The sequence below is a fragment of the Lethenteron reissneri genome, chromosome 5 (assembly GCF_015708825.2).
Source record: "Lethenteron reissneri isolate LAM-NWPU_2019-01 chromosome 5, ASM1570882v1, whole genome shotgun sequence".
Taxonomy (NCBI): domain Eukaryota; kingdom Metazoa; phylum Chordata; class Hyperoartia; order Petromyzontiformes; family Petromyzontidae; genus Lethenteron; species Lethenteron reissneri.
The window spans coordinates 5,523,093-5,543,453 of NC_083783.1; the positions used below are offsets into that span (position 1 = coordinate 5,523,093).

Sequence of the window (20,361 nt, forward strand, 5' to 3'; positions counted from 1 at the left end):
CCTCCCTGCGCCTGACTCCCGGGCGCCGTCGTGACAGACCGCAGCAGCCACGCCGTCAATCTCAGTTGGCTATGGACCCTCCTCTGCCCCCCCCCAGAGATGCGCACCGACAGCCGTGTTCATTGGCCCTCCGTAGAGGCGAATGTGGGAACAAGTGAGGATGTGGGGGGTTAGGGATGAGTGTTAGGCCGACCACAGCCCCTTATACTCCGGTACGTTAAACGAGGGGGCCCAAACTGAACATTTGTGTTCACTGCGAAGCGGAATTAACTACTGGACATCTGTGAAACTACTGGACATCTGTGAACTACTGGACATGTGTGAACTACTGGACATGTGTGAACTACTGCACAAGAGCTTGATAACTCATCGGATTCCGCGAGTATAAATATTCTGATTCTGAACCGTGTGCATCTCACCGTCTCCAGATATGTGTGTGTGTGTGCGTGTCTCATCCATTCATTCCAGCCAGGTCTATCCGGATTATTTACCTGGAAAATATATCCAGCACCTAGTAACGCAACTGAAAAGTGCATGATCCAGCATGGAGAGTGGAGAAGCACGCATCATCCAAACTGTTAAGAGACATGAGTGGGCTTCAGCAGGGCCGGACAGGCTCACTACTCTTGGGGACGAGGGTGAATAACGGATGCCGTGTCGAGCACGCCGTCGTGACGCAGGACCACGCCGTCGTGACGCGGGACCACGCCGTCGTGACGCGGGACCACGCCGTCGTGACGACGCGGGACCACGCCGTCGTGACGCGGGACCACGCCAATGTGACGTGGGACCACGCCGTCGTGACGACGCGGGACCACGCCGTCGTGACGACGCGGGACCACGCCGTCGTGACCACGCCGTCGTGACGACGCGGGACCACGCCGTCGTGACGACGCGGGACCACGCCGTCGTGACCACGCCGTCGTGACCACGCCGTCGTGACGACGCGGGACCACGCCGTCGTGACGACGCGGGACCACGCCGTCGTGACGACGCGGGACCACGCCGTCGTGACGACGCGGGACCACGCCGTCGTGACGACGCGGGACCACGCCGTCGTGACGACGCGGGACCACGCCGTCGTGACCACGCCGTCGTGACGACGCGGGACCACGCCGTCGTGACGACGCGGGACCACGCCGTCGTGACCACGCCGTCGTGACGACGCGGGACCACGCCGTCGTGACGACGCGGGACCACGCCGTCGTGACGACGCGGGACCACGACGTCGTGACCACGCCGTCGTGACGACGCGGGACCACGCCGTCGTGACGACGCGGGACCACGCCGTCGTGACGACGCGGGACCACGCCGTCGTGACGACGCGGGACCACGACGTCGTGACCACGCCGTCGTGACGACGCGGGACCACGCCGTCGTGACGACGCGGGACCACGCCGTCGTGACGATGCGGGACCACGACGTCGTGACCACGCCGTCGTGACGACGCGGGACCACGCCGTCGTGACGACGTCGTGACCACGCCGTCGTGACGACGCGGGACCACGCCGTCGTGACGATGTGGAACCACGCCGATGTGACGTGGGACCACGCCGTCGTGACGTCACCACGCCGTCGTGACGTCACCACGCCGTCGTGACGACGTGGAACCACGCCGATGTGACGTGGGACCACGCCGTCGTGACGCGGGACCACGCCTTTGTGACATCACACACGAAGGAGCAGTGCGGCCGCGACACGTGGGGACGTTTATTTGAAGTCGGGGCAGCACGGCAACAAACACACGCGGCGATCGCGCAATTTACAAAAGTATTTACAAGCGAGGGGTGGGTGGGGGTTGTGAGCACATGCGCCTCCTCTCAGTATGTACACCGTGTTCATCGCCACCACCCGCACGACGGGGGAGGCCACAGCGGGCACAGAGCAGACGGGGGCCTCTTAAGTGGCCCGGGAGCTGGAATTGCCTTCCACGCGTACTCCCTGCAGCAGAAGCGGCGGCGGCAGCAGCAGCAGCAGCAGCAAGGCAGTAGTGTATTTACAGTCGCGACAGCCAGGCTGGGCAATGCCACACTACCACGGTCTACATTCTACGCCAGGGTCGGGGGGCAGGGAAACCTCTTGCTTACGGAGGACTTTTAAATGCCTTTTGCCAGAGAGCGACACGTTAACACACAAACACAGGCGCGTGCCGGAGCTCTCTGTGAGTGACAGCAGCTGCGAGGCGCGCCGTTACAATCAGACACAGCGTTGTTGTTGTGGCCAGGTCATCGGGAAAATGTTTTCGTCCCCCTCTAGCACCCGACTAGTGCGGCTAAGAATCGGAGTCTTTATTTCGGCTGCAGGAGGAATCTGATGAGATGCGAAGTTCGTTTTGACACATGTCCAACTAAGACGCTAATGTGTGTGTGTGTACAGTTTGTAGGCCATTTCGAAGTGGTCACTCACCCAGGGGCTTAATTTCAGCTGGCTCTGTCTGCGTCAGCGACCCGAAACAAATATTTCTCACGGCAGGCACACGGCGTCTCGCACACATGTAATTGCTTTGGACGTTGCTACGAGTCACATGCCACCCGACCTCCCAAGTCTACTGAGCAACCGGGAAAAATTACAGGGTGCTTCGAATCTTTTTTAACACTTATATGGGACTATCGTTTTTAATGGAAAAAGAACGGATAATACACTGTAACATTATGACAAATGTGATGTTAATAGCTTCAAAAAGTCTCCACTTGTTCGCCATCGTTGTCAACGCACGCCTGGAATCTTCTCCAAGTGGTCTCCAGAACCCGGAGGCACATTTCTCGTGGTATTGTTGCAAATTCTCTGAAGTGTTAACTTTTTTTTGAAGCACCCTGCATTGCACGTACGTACGTTACGTTACGTTGAACTTCTTTCGCACCGTACGTAGGCACTCATGCCAACCACCCCGTGGTTTCCCGCGCGCCGCACCCAACGAAGCCATGGGTCGTGCGTGGCCCACGGGGTCTCCCGCTCTCCGCGCAAACAAAGCGTGGCCGGCTAAACCCCGCCGGGTGTCTCCCAGGAACCTCGCGTTCCCAGAGCGGTGAAGCGGGTGGTGGGGGGCGAGGGTCGTTACCACGGCGATTGCTGCCTCGCGCGGCCGAGCGGGACCACCGCAAGCGGATGTACGGCCTTCCCCCCCCCACTCACGGCCTCCCCCCACGGACCCCCCTCCCCACCACCGCTTCTCTTTCGCTGCGCCGTGCCGAGACGCGGGCGTTGTCGGGGTTCTCGGGACCCACGGGAGGGTTCGTGTCGAGGGCGTTGTGGGCTCCGCGTGGGCAGTGCGCGAGTTCACGTCGGGCGATGCCTGCGCCACAAAGTCCCCTCCCCCGTTCACATCTGGCCGTACATCTTTTTCGAAAAATGAAAAAATGTTGTCAAAAATTAAAAGACAAACCCCTGCAATCGGGCAATTCTCACTGTTGCCGACTGAGCAAGAACTACCGAGCGAGAGCACAACCTCTTTCTGCCAATCGTAAGTCGGCAACCAATCGGCAGCTGGGGGCTTATACCCCAGAGCTGAATTTCAGCCGATAGCAACCTGCTGAGCACAGTAGTCGCCCGTCAGAGGTCGCAACCGGGTACCCAATACCCGTACCCTACCCGATACCCGGCTACCCGTACCCAGTTGGGTACGGGTACCCGTTTGCCACCCTGGTGTGCCGGGTACGGGTAGACCGTGAGTCACTGGTGAGTAACCGTTTGTCACTCATTTCCCAACGTCTTGTCTCTTCTCACAATTCAAGTTCCTAGAATCAACCCACCCGCGCCTGCAACATGGCTTCATCCCAGAGGTCGCAATCAGGTACCCGATACCCGTACCCTACCCGTACCCGGCCGGGTACAGGTAGGATACGGGTACGGCCGGGTACGGGTACCCGTTTGCGACCCTGGTGCGGCTGGGTACGGTTAAGGAATCAAAACCCGTTTGCGACCTCTGTCACCCATTCAAGCTCAGGCTCACGACTGCTTAGCTTCCGAGATATGATGAGATGAGGGAAGGAGGAGGGGGGGGGGGTGAAAGTTCACCAAATCTTTGCCGAACTTTGCACACACTCGCTACGATGGGAATCAGCAGTGAGCCTTACGAGGGGTGCAGTGACCCTTGGATGCCCTCTACTCCGTGGGTCATTCAAGCAAACACATGACAGATCTCTGGAAACACGTGGATGGATCTATGGAAAAATGTGGCAGATCTGCGGCCCTGGCAGGGCCACGCATGCACGTGGTCACACGGTGGTCAGGGATTCATTTCAGGTCGTGTCTGGCCAGTTTGGTGGCCCGGAAAATAGTTCCGCACCCGTCACACCGCACGTAGTACACTTCTCGCTCTGGCTGCGGGCCACCTTCTCCAGCCTTGGCGGCGACCCGAAAAATAACGAGTGGGAAAGTAGGCCCTGGGTAAGAGACGAGGATGCGTGCTCCCTCGCCGGAGCGACACGCGGCGGTGTCAGCTGTGAGTGTCTCCCGTGCAAGTGGTGCTGTGTGTATGAGAGGTGTGCTGTTAGTGCTGTGATCCTGTGCTGTTAGTGCTGTGTGTGAGAGGGAGTGTGCTGTTAGTGCTGTGTGTATGAGAGGTGTGCTGTTAGTGCTGTGATCCTGTGCTGTTAGTGCTGTGTGTATGAGAGGTGTGATGTTAGTGCTGTGATCCTGTGCTGTTAGTGCTGTGTGTATGAGAGGTGTGCTGTTAGTGCTGTGATCCTGTGCTGTTAGTGCTGTGTGTATGAGAGGTGTGCTGTTAGTGCTGTGATCCTGTGCTGTTAGTGCTGTGTGTGAGAGGGAGTGTGCTGCTAGTGCTGTGTGTATGAGAGGTGTGCTGTTAGTGCTGTGATCCTGTGCTGTTAGTGCTGTGTGTATGAGAGGTGTGATGCTAGTGCTGTGTGTGCGAGGCAGTGTGCTGCTAGTGCTGTGATCGTGTGTTAGTGCTGTGTGAGAGGGAGTGTGCTGTTTGTGCTGTGATCCTGTGTTAGTGCTGTGTGTATGAGAGGTGTGCTGCTAGTGCTGTGATCGTGTGTTAGTGCTGTGCGTGAGAGGGAGTGTGCTGCTAGTGCTGCGATCGTGTACTGTTTGAGACGCGGTGCCAGTGCCGTGCTGTTTGTGCTGTTGGTGTCGAGCCGCAGCCGTAGCAAGATGAGCACAGTTGGCTACGTACGGCGCGAAAGACGTTCAACGCACGTAAATGTTTACGAGCGGTGGTTTGTGATTCATGGTTATTGGTGGTGCTCAGTGGTTCGCGGTGATTAGGAATGGCGAGTAATTAGTAATGTTTAGTTAGTGATGGGAACTGGAGTGTGTGTGTGTGTGGTGAGTTCTAATCAGCGGCGCTTCGTGATGGAATTTCAGTGACACTTACTGGCCAGTGGGACGATTATCTAAAGCAGTCCTAGTTCAACACACATACACACGTGTACTGGTGATCGTGCGATGCATGCGTTGTGCCACATGGTTTGTGATGTGAATGCTGCAGGTGCCGTGCCGCGTGTTGTTCCACGTGGGTTCTGCTGTGCCGTGCGTGTTGTGCGGCGTGTTGTTCCATGCGTTGCACCCTGTGTGTTGTGCCATCTGCGTTGTGCCATCTGCGTTGTGCCATCTGCATTGCGCCGCGTGCGTTGTGCCATCTGCGTTGTGTCGCGTGGGTTCTCCTGCGCCGCGTGCGTCGTGCCGTGTGCGTCGTGCCACGTGGTCTCGTGACGCCGCGTGCGTTGTGCCGCGTGCGTTGTGCCGCGTGCGTTGTGCCCACGTGGTCTCGTGACGCCGCGTGCGTTGTGCCGTGTGCGTCGTGCCACGTGGTCTCGTGACGCCGCGTGCGTTGTGCCGCGTGCGTTGTGCCGCGTGCGTTGTGCCCACGTGGTCTCGTGACGCCGCGTGCGTTGTGCCGTGTGCGTCGTGCCACGTGGTCTCGTGACGCCGCGCCACGTGGTCCACGCCGCACTGCTCAGGGTGCCGTGGCGGGCGGCGCGGCCTCGGGTCGGCGGGTCGGTTCGATCTTGGGGGCGGTGGCGGCGGCGGCGGCGGCCTCGGCGTCGCCCTCGCACACGTGCACCACCACGCTGGGCGTGCGCTCCGTGCCGGCGTGCAGCTCGTACTTGTCTCCTGCACGGGGGAGGGCGGCGCGGCGGGGTGGGGGTACAGACGGATGGGGGGACGGCGTAAACAGGTGCAGTCTCCCACTCTTGTCGCACCTCCGATGAGCATGGTTGGCTGCGGACGGTGCGAAAGAAGGTCAACATACGTAGAGCCACCAGCGTCCGCTCGACTCGCCTCTCTATCCACGTGCTAGGAATAATAAGGGCCACCGCCTGAAATGTCACATGCGGTGTAGTTTTCCTATTCAGCCCGCAGCGTTATTGTCTTTGAATGTGTGGAGTTGATATTATTATTATTACGGGGATCCATGTAAATGTATGGGTGTACATGTGACTATGGGTGTCTGTGTCGGTCTATGGATGTGTCTCAGTGAGTCGATGGATCTCTGCATGGCGCTGAGATTCCTGTCGGAGCCCTGCTTGTTGCTCAGCTCTGCCCAGCGAGACGAGCAATCAGCGAGATGAGCAATTATCGGTTGTTTCATGAGCAACCACCATGGCCACAGAGGCCTCACACCGGTGAAAGCACACGGAGCCTGACTCGAGCATCACACTCACCCTCACTCACCCTCACTCACCCTCACTCTCTCACACACACACTCAACAACAACCGCCATTCGCCACTAAGTGGCGGTGACGTCACCACGATGCTTGTGCCAGGCCAAGTGCACCTTGAGGCCACGTGAAGTGTCGAAAGCCCGCTGGCAGGAGGTCACGGGGCAGACCCAGGTGCCACTGGTCGACTGACCGAGATGACCGAGATGACTGGCTGATGCACCACCTGTGCCCCCTACTGTGCCAACTTGCTGTGCTTTAGCCACCCGGCGCTCCGCTCGTTGTTGTGAGCGTCGCTCCTCCGCCCTCCGTTGTTGTTGGAGGGCGACTGCCTCCAACTGCCCAGTAGCGTCCTTCACGAGCCTCCTCCACTGAGGCCGATCTTGACACCGCTGGTACCAGTCATCGGCAAGTCCACTCAGCTCCACGTCCTCCTGTACCACATCACTCCATCTCTTCTCCAGCCCGTGCCGCGCCCGTCTAGCCCCCTCGATCCGGCCGAACAAAAGCTGTTTAGGCATGCGGTGGTTGGGCATGCGGGCTACATGACCCAGCCAACGCAGCCTTGCCTGCCGGAGGAGCTCACTGATGGGACTTTGCCCAGATCTTTCAAGGATTTGTGAGCTCCTCACACAATCCAGCCTGGTTAAACCCAGGATGGATCGTAGGCACACACACTCACACACTCTCACACACACACTCACACACTCACTCACACTCACACACTCACTCACACTCCCCTCACACACACCCTCACTCACACACTCACTTTCACACACACACAACAACAACAACAACCGCCATTCGCCACTAAGTGGCGGTGACGTCACCACGATGCTTGTGCCAGGCCAAGTGCACCTTGAGGCCACGTGAAGTGTCGAAAGCCCGCTGGCAGGAGGTCACGGGGCAGACCCAGGTGCCACTGGTCGACTGACCGAGATGACCGAGATGACTGGCTGATGCACCACCTGTGCCCCCTACTGTGCCAACTTGCTGTGCTTTAGCCACCCGGCGCTCCGCTCGTTGTTGTGAGCGTCGCTCCTCCGCCCTCCGTTGTTGTTGGAGGGCGACTGCCTCCAACTGCCCAGTAGCGTCCTTCACGAGCCTCCTCCACTGAGGCCGATCTTGACACCGCTGGTACCAGTCATCGGCAAGTCCACTCAGCTCCACGTCCTCCTGTACCACATCACTCCATCTCTTCTCCAGCCCGTGCCGCGCCCGTCTAGCCCCCTCGATCCGGCCGAACAAAAGCTGTTTAGGCATGCGGTGGCTGGGCATGCGGGCTACATGACCCAGCCAACGCAGCCTTGCCTGCCGGAGGAGCTCACTGATGGGACTTTGCCCAGATCTTTCAAGGATTTGTGAGCTCCTCACACAATCCAGCCTGGTTAAACCCAGGATGGATCGTAGGCAGGCCAGCCTAAATGTTTCCAACCGGCGAAGATGCTCCACCAGGGGGGTCCACGTCTCGCAAGCGTAGAGAAGGGAGGGAATGACCGTGGCCGAGAAGACCTGAAGCTTCGTGCGGAGCGACAGACCAGGTAGCTTCCACACAGCGTTACGCAACCGATGAAAAGATATTGCCGCTCGACTGATTCGGAGTGAGACCTCTGCTGATAGACTGGAGCCGGTCATAAGCACACTGCCCAGGTATGGGAAACTCTCCACTCTCTCCACAACTGCCCCATCACCAATTGGGAGTTGTGGGGGTGGAGTGTCCGATGGTACAAAATACCCAGGCAGGTGCTTGGTTTTGGTGGGGCTGATGGTAAGGCCCCACCTCTTAGTGGCACGCTCCAGTCTCAGCAGCAGCGCCTCCAACTCCTCTTCTGAATGAGCAGCTATTACCAAATCATCGGCATACATAACGTGGTTGACCAATAGGGAGCCATCCCTTGATCGCACCCGGGCGTCGATCAGCCTCCCATTATATCTGTACCAAACGGAAATTCCCCCGGTACAGCTATTGAAGGCTTCACGAACTACGCGGTCAAAATAGATGTTAAATAATGTGGGAGCCAGAGGACATCCCTGTCGCACCCCAAGGTGTACAGGGAAAGGCTCCGACTCCCGGCCACGTAGTTTTACCCGGGCCCGCTCACCATCATGAAGGTCCTTAATGATCGTGAGCAGAGGGTCAGGGACTCCGAAAGCACGAAGAACAACCCAGAGTCCAGTCCTACTGATGGTATCATAGGCCTTGACCAGGTCAATAAAGCAGAGATGTAGGTCTTTTTGGAATTCCCTACACCTCTGCTGTAGCAGACGGACAGAAAATATGGCATCTGTGCAGGACCGCCCTTTCCTGAAACCGCATTGGGGCTCCGCAAGCCCCTCCTCAGCGTGCCTAGCAAGGCGATGTTGAATAATCCTTGCCAGGACCTTACCCGGCACACTGAGGAGTGAGATGCCCCTGTAGTTGTTACAGTCTGTGCGGTCCCCCTTCTTAAAGAGGGGGACCACCAGGGCATCCTTCCAGTCCTGCGGAACCCGTCCAGTGGTCCAGACTGTTGTTATGATGTCATATAGGGCAGTCTGTGCACAAACGCCACCCTCCCTCAGCATTTCGCTTGGGAGATCATCTCTGCCCGGTGCCTTCCCTGGTCTCAGACTCCGGATCGCCCTCAGTACTTCCTCAACAGCTGGAACCTCAGCCAGCCACTCACAGGGGGTGACCTCTTCCAATATTTGAGGCACCGCAGCCTCAGCAGGGTTATCCCCACTTTGTGCCATGATGTTTTCCTGGCTGAGAGAATTTCCCTCCCCCAGGACCTCACAGAAATGCTCAGCAAATCTGCAAACCTGTTCCTGGGGGTCGGAGATTGGATCACCGTTTTTTCCTCTAATGATGGTAATAGGTGTGGCGCTGCAGGTTACTTTTTTGATGGAGTTAAATAGTGATTTGTGATCACGGGCCACTGAGGCAGACTCCATCTCCTCAGCAACCCGCGACCACCACCCATCCTTACAACGCCTTACGGCTCTCCGAACTTCCGAGCGAAGGCTGCGGTAAACCTCCTCATTCTCTGACGTGGGATGCTGTAGGCGATGAGAGTGGGCCTGTCGCTTTTTCTCAATTAACCTGAACACCTCCTCTGTCAGCCAGGGTTTCTGGGGAGGTCTGGACCGCGTACCCAAAGCAGCCATTGCAGCTGCATGAGTCACAGTCCTAAACCTCGCCCATTTACCCTCGACATCAGGTGGAGTGGGGGACGATGCCAACCCCAGCTGCAAGCGATGATGAAATTCTCGCTTGCAACTTTCATCAGCTAACTGAGACCAGGCCACTTTTGGTTGGAATGGGATCCTGGGTGTACACCCACCACCGGAGTGGAAGAAAGGCAGGCGCATCTTACAGATGACTAGTCGATGGTCAGAGGACAGATCAGCTCCACGGTAGGTCCTGGTGTCAAGGACATGGGTTCGCATCCGCTGGTCCGTCACTATGTAGTCCAGCAGATGTTCTTGCTTGGACCCGGCATGTATCCATGATGTTGTGTGGATGCGCCGATGCCGGAAGAGCGTGTTGGTAATTACAAGCCCATGGGCTGCACAAAAATCTAGCAGCCTCCTACCGTTATTATTGAGCTGATCTGGCCCATGCCTTCCAATCACTCCAGACCAGGTGTCAGCATCATGACCAACTCGGGCATTGAAGTCACCCAACAAGATGACTCTGTCCCGAGTGGCCACTTTAGCCAGCACCTGTGACAGGAGGTCATAGAAAGCGTCTGACTCATCGGCTTTGCTTGCATCCCTCCACGGATGTTCGTCTTCGGTGGGGGCATAAGTAACCACGACCACCACTCCTCGCCTCTGGTTGATGGGAAGGCGAGCCCACTCACTCTCACACACTCACACACACTCACTCTCACACACTCACTCTCACACACACACACTCACTCTCACACACTCACACACACACACTCATTCACACTCACACACACACTCACACACACACTCACTTTCACACACACCCACACACACTCTCACACACTCACACACACTCACTCACACACACACACTCACTCTCACACACACACACACTCACTCTCACACACTCACACACACACACACTCACTCACACTCACTCACACTCTCACACACACACACACACTCACTCTCACTTGAACCTCAATGTCAGTCTGTGAGTCTCTATGTGAGTCCTTGAACCTCAAAATGAGTCTGTGGGTCTCTATGTGAGTCATTGAACCTCAATGTGAGTCTGTGGGTCTCTATGTGAGTCCTTGATCCTCAATGTGAATCTGTGGGTCTCTATGCGATTCCATGAACCTCAATATGAGTCTGTGGGTCTCTATGTGAGTCCTTGAACCTCAATGTGAGTCTGTGGGTCTCTATGTGAGTCCATTAACCTCAATGTGAGTCTGTGGGTCTCTATGCGAGTCCTTGAACCTCAATGTCAGTCTGTGAGTCTCTATGTGAGTCCTTGAACCTCAAATTGAGTCTGTGGGTCTCTATGTGAGTCATTGAACCTCAATGTGAGTCTGTGGGTCTCTATGTGAGTCCTTGATCCTCAATGTGAGTCTGTGGGTCTCTATGTGAGTCATTGAACCTCAATGTGAGTCTGTGGGTCTCTATATGAGTCCTTGAACCTCAATGTGAGTCTGTGGTTCTCTATGCGAGTCCATAAACCTCAATGTGAGTCTGTGGGTCTCTATGTGAGTCCTTGATCCTCAATGTGAGTCTGTGGTTCTCTATGCGAGTCCATAAACCTCAATGTGAGTCTGTGGGTCTCTATGCAAGTCATTGAACCTCAATGTGAGTCTGTGGGTCTCTATATGAGTCCTTGATCCTCAATGTGAGTCTGTGGTTCTTTATGCGAGTCCATAAACCTCAATGTGAGTCTGTGGTTCTCTATGCGAGTCCATAAACCTCAATGTGAGTCTGTGGTTCTCTATGCGAGTCCATAAACCTCAATGTGAGTCTGTGGGTCTCTATGCGAGTCCGTATCTGACACCGTTGATCGACAAGCTACCGATCTCTACGCCGCCCAATGGTCGTGTCTATGTTTCTCTACGCGAGTCTGTGCCTCACGCCACCGGTCGCACATCCCGCCACCGGTCGCACATCCCGCGATAGGAAATTAGCAGAGAGGAGGAGGAAGACTGACCGGGTCCCAGCTGCGCGATGGCGCACAGGAGGTCGTAGTTCACGAGCGGCGCGGGGTCGGGCCTGGGCTGCCACCCCTCGGGGGGGGACCCGGGGGGGGAGATGAGCCACACGCGGCCCGGCTGGGGTGGGGCCAGCGACGCCCCGGGACTCTGGGGGTCCCCCATCACGGCCTGCGCGACGGGGAGGGAGGGAGATAGGGGAGAGGGGGTCAATTGGGGTTAAGGGACAGGAGACACCAGGGGGGGGGGGCAAGGGTTGAGGAGAGGGGGACACGGGGTAAGAGGAGCAGAGCAGAGGTCGCAAACGGGTTTTGATTCCTTACCCGTACCCGGCCGCACCAGGGTCGCAAACGGATACCCGTACCCGATACCCGGCCGGGTACGGGTAGCCGGGTATCGGGTAGGGTACGGGTATCGGGTACCCGGTTGCGACCTCTGGAGCAGAGTCAGGAGACGCCAAGGTGAGGATATGGACACGGGGACAGGGGGGTAGGAGGAGAGGGAGACAGAGGGAGAGAGAGCTGGGGACAGGGACACTGGGCTTGTCTGCAAGGATGATTCGTGTGGCCAGGTCTGCACCAGCCAGGACGGAGCCTGGTCTCAGCAGGGCGCAGCCTGGTGTCAGCAGGGGGCCTTGTGTCAGCAGGGAGCCTGGTGTCAGCAGGGAGCCTGGTGTCAGCAGGGAGCCTGGTGTCAGCAGGGAGCCTGGTGTCAGCAGGGAGCCTGGTGTCAGCAGGGAGCCTGGTGTCAGCAGGGAGCCTGGTCTCAGCAGGGTGGAGCCTGGTGTCAGCAGGGGGAGCCTGGTGTCAGCAGGGAGCCTGGTCTCAGCAGAGAGCCTGGTCTCAGCAGGGAGCCTGGTCTCAGCAGGGAGCCTGGTCTCAGCAGGGAGCCTGGTCTCAGCAGGGAGCCTGGTGTCAGCAGGGAGCCTGGTGTCAGCAGGAAGCCTGGTCTCAGCAGAGGGAGCCTGGACAGTGCTCGTGTGGGTGACGAGCCGACGACCATTGATAGAAAGCAACAAAAACAACAACAGCAGGAGCTGTAGACCACCGCGGGGGCTGCCACTAAGCCGGAGTCGGGATGATCGGGGTCAGGGGTCAAAATACACCGGGGTGTGGGGAGGGGGTGGAGTGGTGATGTGGATTGGCATGGGGGGGGGGGGGTACTGTAAGGGGGTCCACCCCAAAGCGCCTGGTTTTGTGGGGGGGGGGTGTAAGTTTGTGGGTCACGTGAGGGTGGGGGGCTGTGTGTGATGAGTGTGATACGTGTGTGTGTGGGGTGTTGCTGTGTGGTTTTGTGTTGCAGGGAACGGTGGTGATGGTGGTGCGGTATTGGTGGTGGTGCGGTGATGAGGGGGTATTGGTGGTGGTGCGGTGCTGGTGGTGATGGGGGTGGGGAGCGGTGTTGGTGGTGGTGTTGGTGGTGGTGGGTTATGGGGGGGGGGGGGTTTGATGGTGTTGGTAGTGGTGCAGTGTTGGTGGTGGTGATGGGTGGTGGTGCGGTGTGGGTGGTGGTGCGGTGTTGGTGGTGGTGCTGGTGGTGGTGGGTGATGGTGGGGACGGTGTTGGTGGTAGTGCGGTGTTGGTGGCGGTGGGTGATGGGGGGGGCGGTGGTGGGTGTTGGTGGTGATGGTGGGTGTTGGTGGCGGTGGGTGATGGGGGGGCGGTGGTGGGTGTTGGTGGTGCTGGGTGGTGTTGGCGGTGGTTGGTGTTGGTGGTGCTGGGTGGTGTTGGCGGTGGTGGGTGTTGGTGGTGATGGTGGGTGTTGGTGGTGCTGGGGGGGTGTTGGCGGTGGTGGGTGTTGGTGGTGATGGTAGGTGTTGGTGGCGGTGGGTGATGGTGTTGGCGGTGGTGGGTGTTGGTGGTGATGGTGGGTGTTGGTGGTGCTGGGGGGGTGTTGGCGGTGGTGGGTGTTGGTGGTGATGGTAGGTGTTGGTGGCGGTGGGTGATGGTGTTGGCGGTGGTGGGTGTTGGTGGTGATGGTGGGTGTTGGTGGTGCTGGGGGGGTGTTGGCGGTGGTGGGTGTTGGTGGTGATGGTAGGTGTTGGTGGCGGTGGGTGATGGTGTTGGCGGTGGTGGGTGTTGGTGGTGATGGTGGGTGTTGGTGGTGCTGGGTGGTGTTGGCGGTGGTGGGTGTTGGTGGTGATGGTAGGTGTTGGTGGCGGTGGGTGATGGGGTGGCGGTGGTGGGTGTTGGTGGTGATGGGGGGGTGTTGGCGGTGGTGGGTGTTGGTGGTGATGGTGGGTGTTGGTGGCGGTGGGTGATGGGGGGCCGGTGGTGGGTGTTGGTGGTAGTGCGGTGCTGGTGGTGGTGGGTGATGGGGGGCCGGTGGTGGGTGTTGGTGGTGATGGTGGGTGTTGGTGGCGGTGGGTGATGGGTGGTGTTGGCGGTGGTGGGTGTTGGTGGTGCTGGGTGATGGTGATGGGAGCGGTGTCCCACGTACGTGTGCCGCGTGCACGTGCAGCGTGCCCCCCCCTGGGAGCCGCGTCCCGTGCAGCGCCGAGCGCGCTCGCGCCGCCGCCTCGGGGCTCGCAAACTGCACCGCGACGCGGGGGGGGGGCGCCCCCCCCCGCTCCTCCTCCTCCGCCCCCCTCTCCTCCTCCGCCCCCCTCTCCTCCTGCTCCTCCTGCACGCGGGGCCACGCCACGCGGCCTCCCTGCGCTCCGAACAGCGCGACGAGCTCAGCCTGCACAAAGACAAATGTGCCCCTTGTAGCCTTGGGCAGACTTTAGGGCCAAGTGCTGTAAGCGAGTGCCTATTAAGTGTGTGGGGCGGCGTTTGAGGGTGTGGTGGGTGGAGCACCCAAAGACCCCCCGTATATCTTCCTGGTTCTTTCGGTAAAGTCACGTAGAATGGAAATAATAAAATAATAAAAATAAAACATAATAAAATAATTCTCACGACGTTTCGGCCACAACGCAAGCAGCCGTCCTCAGGTGAAGAACAGGTCTGTCGAGAAGACAGAGTCTGAAGCTTTAAATCGAAATTTAAACCACCCGTATAGCCTGAACAGACTGCTGTTTGTGAGCACCTATTAAGGTCGGCACGGTACACGAGGGGGTGGGTGACCAGCACCACGCCCGGCCGCCTTTGTATCACCAGCGACGATGTTTACACACCGCACCAGGTTCTCATTTGAGGCCGAGTCGACCTAGGGGAGGCCTAGGACCGCTTTAGATAATCGTCCCACTGGCCAGTAAGTGCCACTGAAACTCCATCATCACGAAGCGCCACTGATTATAACTCACCGCACACACACACACTCATGTTCCCATCACTAACTAAACATTGCTAATTACTCGCCATTCCTAATCACCGCGAACCACTGGGGACCGCCCATAACCATGAATCACAAACCACCGTTCAATATACATTTACGTACGTGTGTTGAACTTCTTTCGCACCGTACGTAGCCAACCGTGTTCATCGGAGGTGCGAGACAAGGACGACAAACTCAAGACAAAAAGCAGCTCTAAAGAAGTTCGTTTTCAATCGAGATCCTCTCAATCACATCGGCGGCACATGGTCGGTTTGGAGCGGTGGCGCAGTCATTAGCGCAATCCTCTGCAACACCGACGACCCGAGTTCGATTCCCAGCCATGGCCCCATATGAGTGGCGAGCGGTGGTGGTGTGGTGGCAGTGGTGGTGGTGGTGGTGGCGGTGGTGGCGGTGGCGGCGGTGGTGGTGGTGGTGGTGGTGGCGGTGGTGATGGTGGTGGCGGTGGTGGTGGCAGTAATGGCGGTGGTGGTGGCGGTGGGTGGCGGTGGCGGCGGTGGCGGTGGCGGTGGCGGTGGTGGTGGTGGTGGCGGCGGTGGCGGTGGGTGGCGGCGGTGGCGGCGGCGGTGGGTGGCGGCGGCGGGTGCGGTGGTGGTGGCGGTTAGCGGCGGTGGTGGTGGTGGTGGCAGTGGTGGTAGCGGTGGTGGCGGTGGTGGCTACACTTCTGCTTCTGCACGTGGCTGCTGGCTGTGATCTCGCACTCTGGAGGCAGCAGCAACAGCGAGAGTTGGTGGATCACCGCCACGCAAATATCGCCAATCTGCCTTCCCTGGCTCGGGCAGGAGAAAGCAGTCGAGCAAGTGGACTGATCGCCATCGGTTTCCGTCTGTACGGGGATAGAGCGTTGCCCCCTCTCGCAAGGCGTGGGCTTTCTCCGAATGCTCTTCTTTCCTGCCACGCGCACGAACCGCTCACCACATTGGCCAGAAACGTCATAGAATGAATATCTAACGGTGATAAATAATTCACATGAAGTGTATTGTATCTGAAATATGAACTGATCCTGACTTGCCACCAACCTCCCGACGGCTCCACCTCCCCGTGCTGACCAGGGTCTGAAGTGAAACCCACTCCCGCTGGAGACAGACCGGCGTGGAGAGGCTCTCATCCAGCAGTGGATTGACAAGGCAGCTGTAGATTTCACCCATGTGGCGGTTGCTCTTGCTCCGGTGTCTCTTTACATCACAGCGGTTCGTCACCGTTGCCTCTGTCCTCATTTTGGTGAGCCAGGCCACTGTTGGCAAATGAGACTCGAACCAAGCACCCATTTAAGGCTGAGTCGACCTAGGCGATGCTCAACTTCAAGTTCTCATTTTTATTTCGTCGATATCAGCCACGCCCCAGAATCTAACTCATCCTTCGACGCGCAGTGCGCTAACGACTGCGCCGCCAGACACGCACACAAAGACAAGAGGCAAAACTTGCCCCGTGTTGGGGCATAGTGCTGTTAGCGAGCACCTATTAAGGCCAGCACGGCATATGAGGGTGCAGTCCTCTGTGAGAGCAGGAGAAGCAGCTCCTGTGCTATCTTGAAGAGGCAGGCAGCGCAAATCTACCAAGGGAAGACTTGTGGCTGCAACTCAGAGCTCTACATCCTCCCTGGCCTGTCCAGGGTGCCACAGAGGATTCCGGGCTCGGAGTGGCCTGTTCAGCCATCTGCGCACTCATCAAAACCCCACAAAATGACAAACGTGCCACGGTCATCATCAACTATCATGGACGAACAAGAGAGAGAGAGGGGGAGGGTGGCCAACACCACGCCCGGCTGCCTTTGCCTCCCCAGTTGCTGACGTTTACCCACCGTTCACCAGGTACTCATTGCAAGGCCGAGCCGACCTAGGGAAGACTCAGGACCGGTGCAGATATTCGTCACCGATATCGGCAGCGAGCGGGAATCGAACTCGGGTCGCGCGGCGCGCCGGTTAGCGCAGTGCGCTAGAGACGCGCGCGCGCACGTCACTCCGCCGTGAGCGGACCAGCCAAGGTCACTCGCAAGAGCCCTTCGCTAATTGACGTGCGCTCCGGGACCGTTTCCCGTTTGCGGCTCCGACTGCTGCTGAGCGAGCGGTCGATCGTCCCTGCGAGGGGCAGAGCAAGATCGCAACAATGACGGCGATGACGGCGATGACGACGATTCCAAAGCATCCAGCAAAGCCACGCAGAGTCCTCACAGACTCCTCTTTGAGGAGGGTCCTGCCACGTTGGGGCCTTTTGGCCGATCACGTTAGAGAGGAAACTGGAAAACCTGCTTTAAAAAACAACCCGTGACCCTTAAAATTATCCATAACGCTAGCCCTAATCCTAACTCCAACCCTATATCCCAACTCGAACCCTAATTCTAACCCTAACTCTGGCCTTAACCATAACTCTACCCTCTACCCAGGGATACATTTCAGTAGAGTCTGTCTGGGTCAGTGCGCCAAAAAATATCTCCAGCACCCAGCACACCACATCCAGTATACGTCTCGCTGTGGGGCTGCGGTGGGTACGTCTACCAGTCACGTGCCACTCGCTCCAGCAGTGCCCACAACGACCCGGAAGATATTCCGCGAGACGTTAAAATTACCGCCGTGCGATATTGTATTTCGCGGCATTCGCGCAAACCGCATCTCACAACGGAGGTGCGGGGCAAAACCACGGCCGACAAGGACGAGCGGAACGGAAGCCGGAGCCAGCGCTACCGACGATTGCCAGGCGCTGGGGTCTGCCAACCAGTAATGGGACGAAAACTTGCGATGTGACTGATTACAGTCATCACAATTGAGTAATTTTTTGCGGTGTTTCAGTTTCAGTTTCATTTATTTGGTATAGCCCTGTGAGCCATTCGGCTCTTGAATCGGGTGCAACCGCAACAAACAAAAACATGAACATGAAAACATCTTAAAGTGACTATGTACAAACAGAAAATCCAGGAAAAGACAGCAAAATATTGCAGAAAAAGCACCGTACACCAACGCTGTGTGCAAAAATCCCAGTGGGATGCAAATCAAACAACAACAACAACCACAAGACAACTTAGATTAAAGCCATCAGACTAACTCCGTACAAACAAACATGGCCAAACCAAAAAGCGTTTTCGAAATCACCAAAATAAAGCCATAAAAGCAACGTAACAGTAATCATAGGAACTGTGACAAAGTGGCAAAGTTGGCACGCTATGGCCTACTCTCGCGAAGGACGCCGCCGGATCTTTAACGTCCGCTGCGAGGCACGCGGTGTGTTTTTGGATGACGCAAACCCGCAGTATTAATCGGGGCGGCCGCTGGATTCGAACCTTGAACATTTGCAACAAGCGGCGGACGTGCTACCACTAGGCCATGGCGTGGCCCCTTACAAGCCCTGCCTGTCTATACACCTACCCTTATAACAATTCCCGATACTACTACTCCACACTACTAACGTTATACCCCTAACCTATGACCCTACCTTATACTACCCCACACCACTAACCCTATACCCCCACCCTACCTTTTACTACCCCAACAGCACTAACCCTATACTCCTACCCCAAAACCCTACCTCTTACTACCCCACACCACTAACCCTATACTCCTACCCTATAACCCTACCTTATACTACCCCACACCACTAACCCTATACCCTTACCCTATAACCTTTCCCTATACTACCCCATACCACTAATCCTTTAACCCTACCCTAATACCCTTCCCTATACTACCCCACACCACTAACCCTATACCCCTACCCTATAACCTTTCCCTATACTACCCCATACCACTACCCTATACCCTACCCTAATACCCTTCCTTATACTACCCCACACCACTAACCCTGTACCCCTACCGGAGAACCCTTCCCATATTCCGTTACACAACTAACCTGAAGCCTGTACCCCGACATCTATCCTTGTCTCTACCCCCAACCTCCACGTGCTTCTCGAATACCCCCCTCCCCCCACTCCCACGGGGTCTCCGTGGGGTCCCCGCGGGGTCCCCGTGAGGCCCGGGGTCTCTCCCCACCTCCTCGAGCCGCGTCTGTGTTGTTTCTATCGCCATTCACGGAGACCCCACTCGGGGGAGGTGAGTCGCGGAGCGAGCGGACGGGAAGCTGCCTCATTCATCCGCGAGTCGATCCACGGCGTCAGATCTACACAGACTCAGAGGTTCATCGACTCACGCAGAGACCCATAAGCCTCATAATCAACGATTTTTGGGTTTAGATCGCGTTTATTTATAAATGTGTCGTAACCCTCCACCACCCGACACGGCCAATCAGTAAAAAATGTGTCACGTTGACAAAGACAAATAGTTCACTGCTTTAGCCCACCGGTGTGCTGAAGCAACAACATTCACAATTTTAAATAAATAGACGTTTTAATAAATGTTTTCTCCTACAACATCAGAGTGCAGCGACACATTAAATACGCACTACAATGACAATAGTTTAAAGCGATTTGAAGCATTTTTATTTTTTCTTTAGGTGGGGGGGGGGGGGGGGGGGGCAGAGCTTTGTGACGTCATATTCGAGGGGGGGGGGGTCTGACTTTTTGTGACACCGTGTGACGAGGGGGGGTGGGGGTCAAAAATCGTCCAAAATCGCGTGACGTCATTTATGGACGGCCCCCAACCGCCCGGGACCATCGTGTACCCGACGCCTCCTCGTTGATGAGGGGGTCGGGGGGGGGCAGAGATCATCTGGGGAGCCGCAGCATGGGTTTCAACAACTCCCCGCCTGGCTGATGACACCCAGAAGGTTGAAAACGACCCACAGCTTTGCCCACTTAGACAGAGGACTGCTGCTGCTTGTTGCTGCTGCTGTTGTTGCTGCTGCTGCTGTTGCTGCTGTGTTGTTGCTGCTGTTGCTGTTGCTGCTGCTGCTGTTGCTGCTGCTGTTGCTGCTGCTGTTTCTGCTGTTGTTGCTGCTGCTGCTGTTGCTGCTGCTGCTGCTGTTGCTGCTGTTGCTGCTGCTGCTGTTGCTGCGGCGGGATAATATTGGCTTGGAAAGCCACTTAGGGACCGATAATTGAATTGACAGCTATAATGCGCATTTCCACCCGTACACCCCAATGTGCCCCGTGTATGGAAATGAGGAAATAAACAGAACCTGCAGGGTGAACGGACAGAACTAGGGGGGGGGGAGGACATACTCTTAGGTTTTTTCGGTAAAGTCACACGTAGGTAAAAAATAAATAATAAAAGAAAAATAATACAAATAATAGAAGAAATACTAAATCACGACGTTTCGGAGGCAACACCAGCTTCCGTCTTCAGGTGGAACCGTCACAGCACGATTGCTATATCAAGTATTTTTATTCTTCTATTATTTTTATTATTTATCTTTTATTATTTATTTTTTACCTACGTGACTTC

At 56.9% G+C, this 20,361-nt stretch overlaps 1 protein-coding gene and 1 pseudogene across 1 annotated transcript; both read right to left on the minus strand.

Moving 5' to 3' along the window:
• Positions 1-1,689: 1,689 nt before the first annotated feature.
• LOC133352897 (calcipressin-2-like) lies at positions 1,690-16,248 on the minus strand. Its single transcript, XM_061568898.1, has 4 exons — positions 16,120-16,248; positions 14,198-14,440; positions 11,758-11,929; positions 1,690-6,078 (listed from the first exon to the last, which is right to left on the minus strand). Exons 1-4 carry the CDS (start codon positions 16,246-16,248, stop codon positions 5,921-5,923), a joined length of 702 nt encoding a protein of 233 aa, XP_061424882.1. The 3' UTR covers positions 1,690-5,920.
• Positions 16,249-16,611: 363 nt separating this feature from the next.
• The window catches only part of LOC133352904 (uncharacterized protein DDB_G0285291-like), a 6,513-nt pseudogene continuing 2,763 nt past the window's right edge, over positions 16,612-20,361 (minus strand).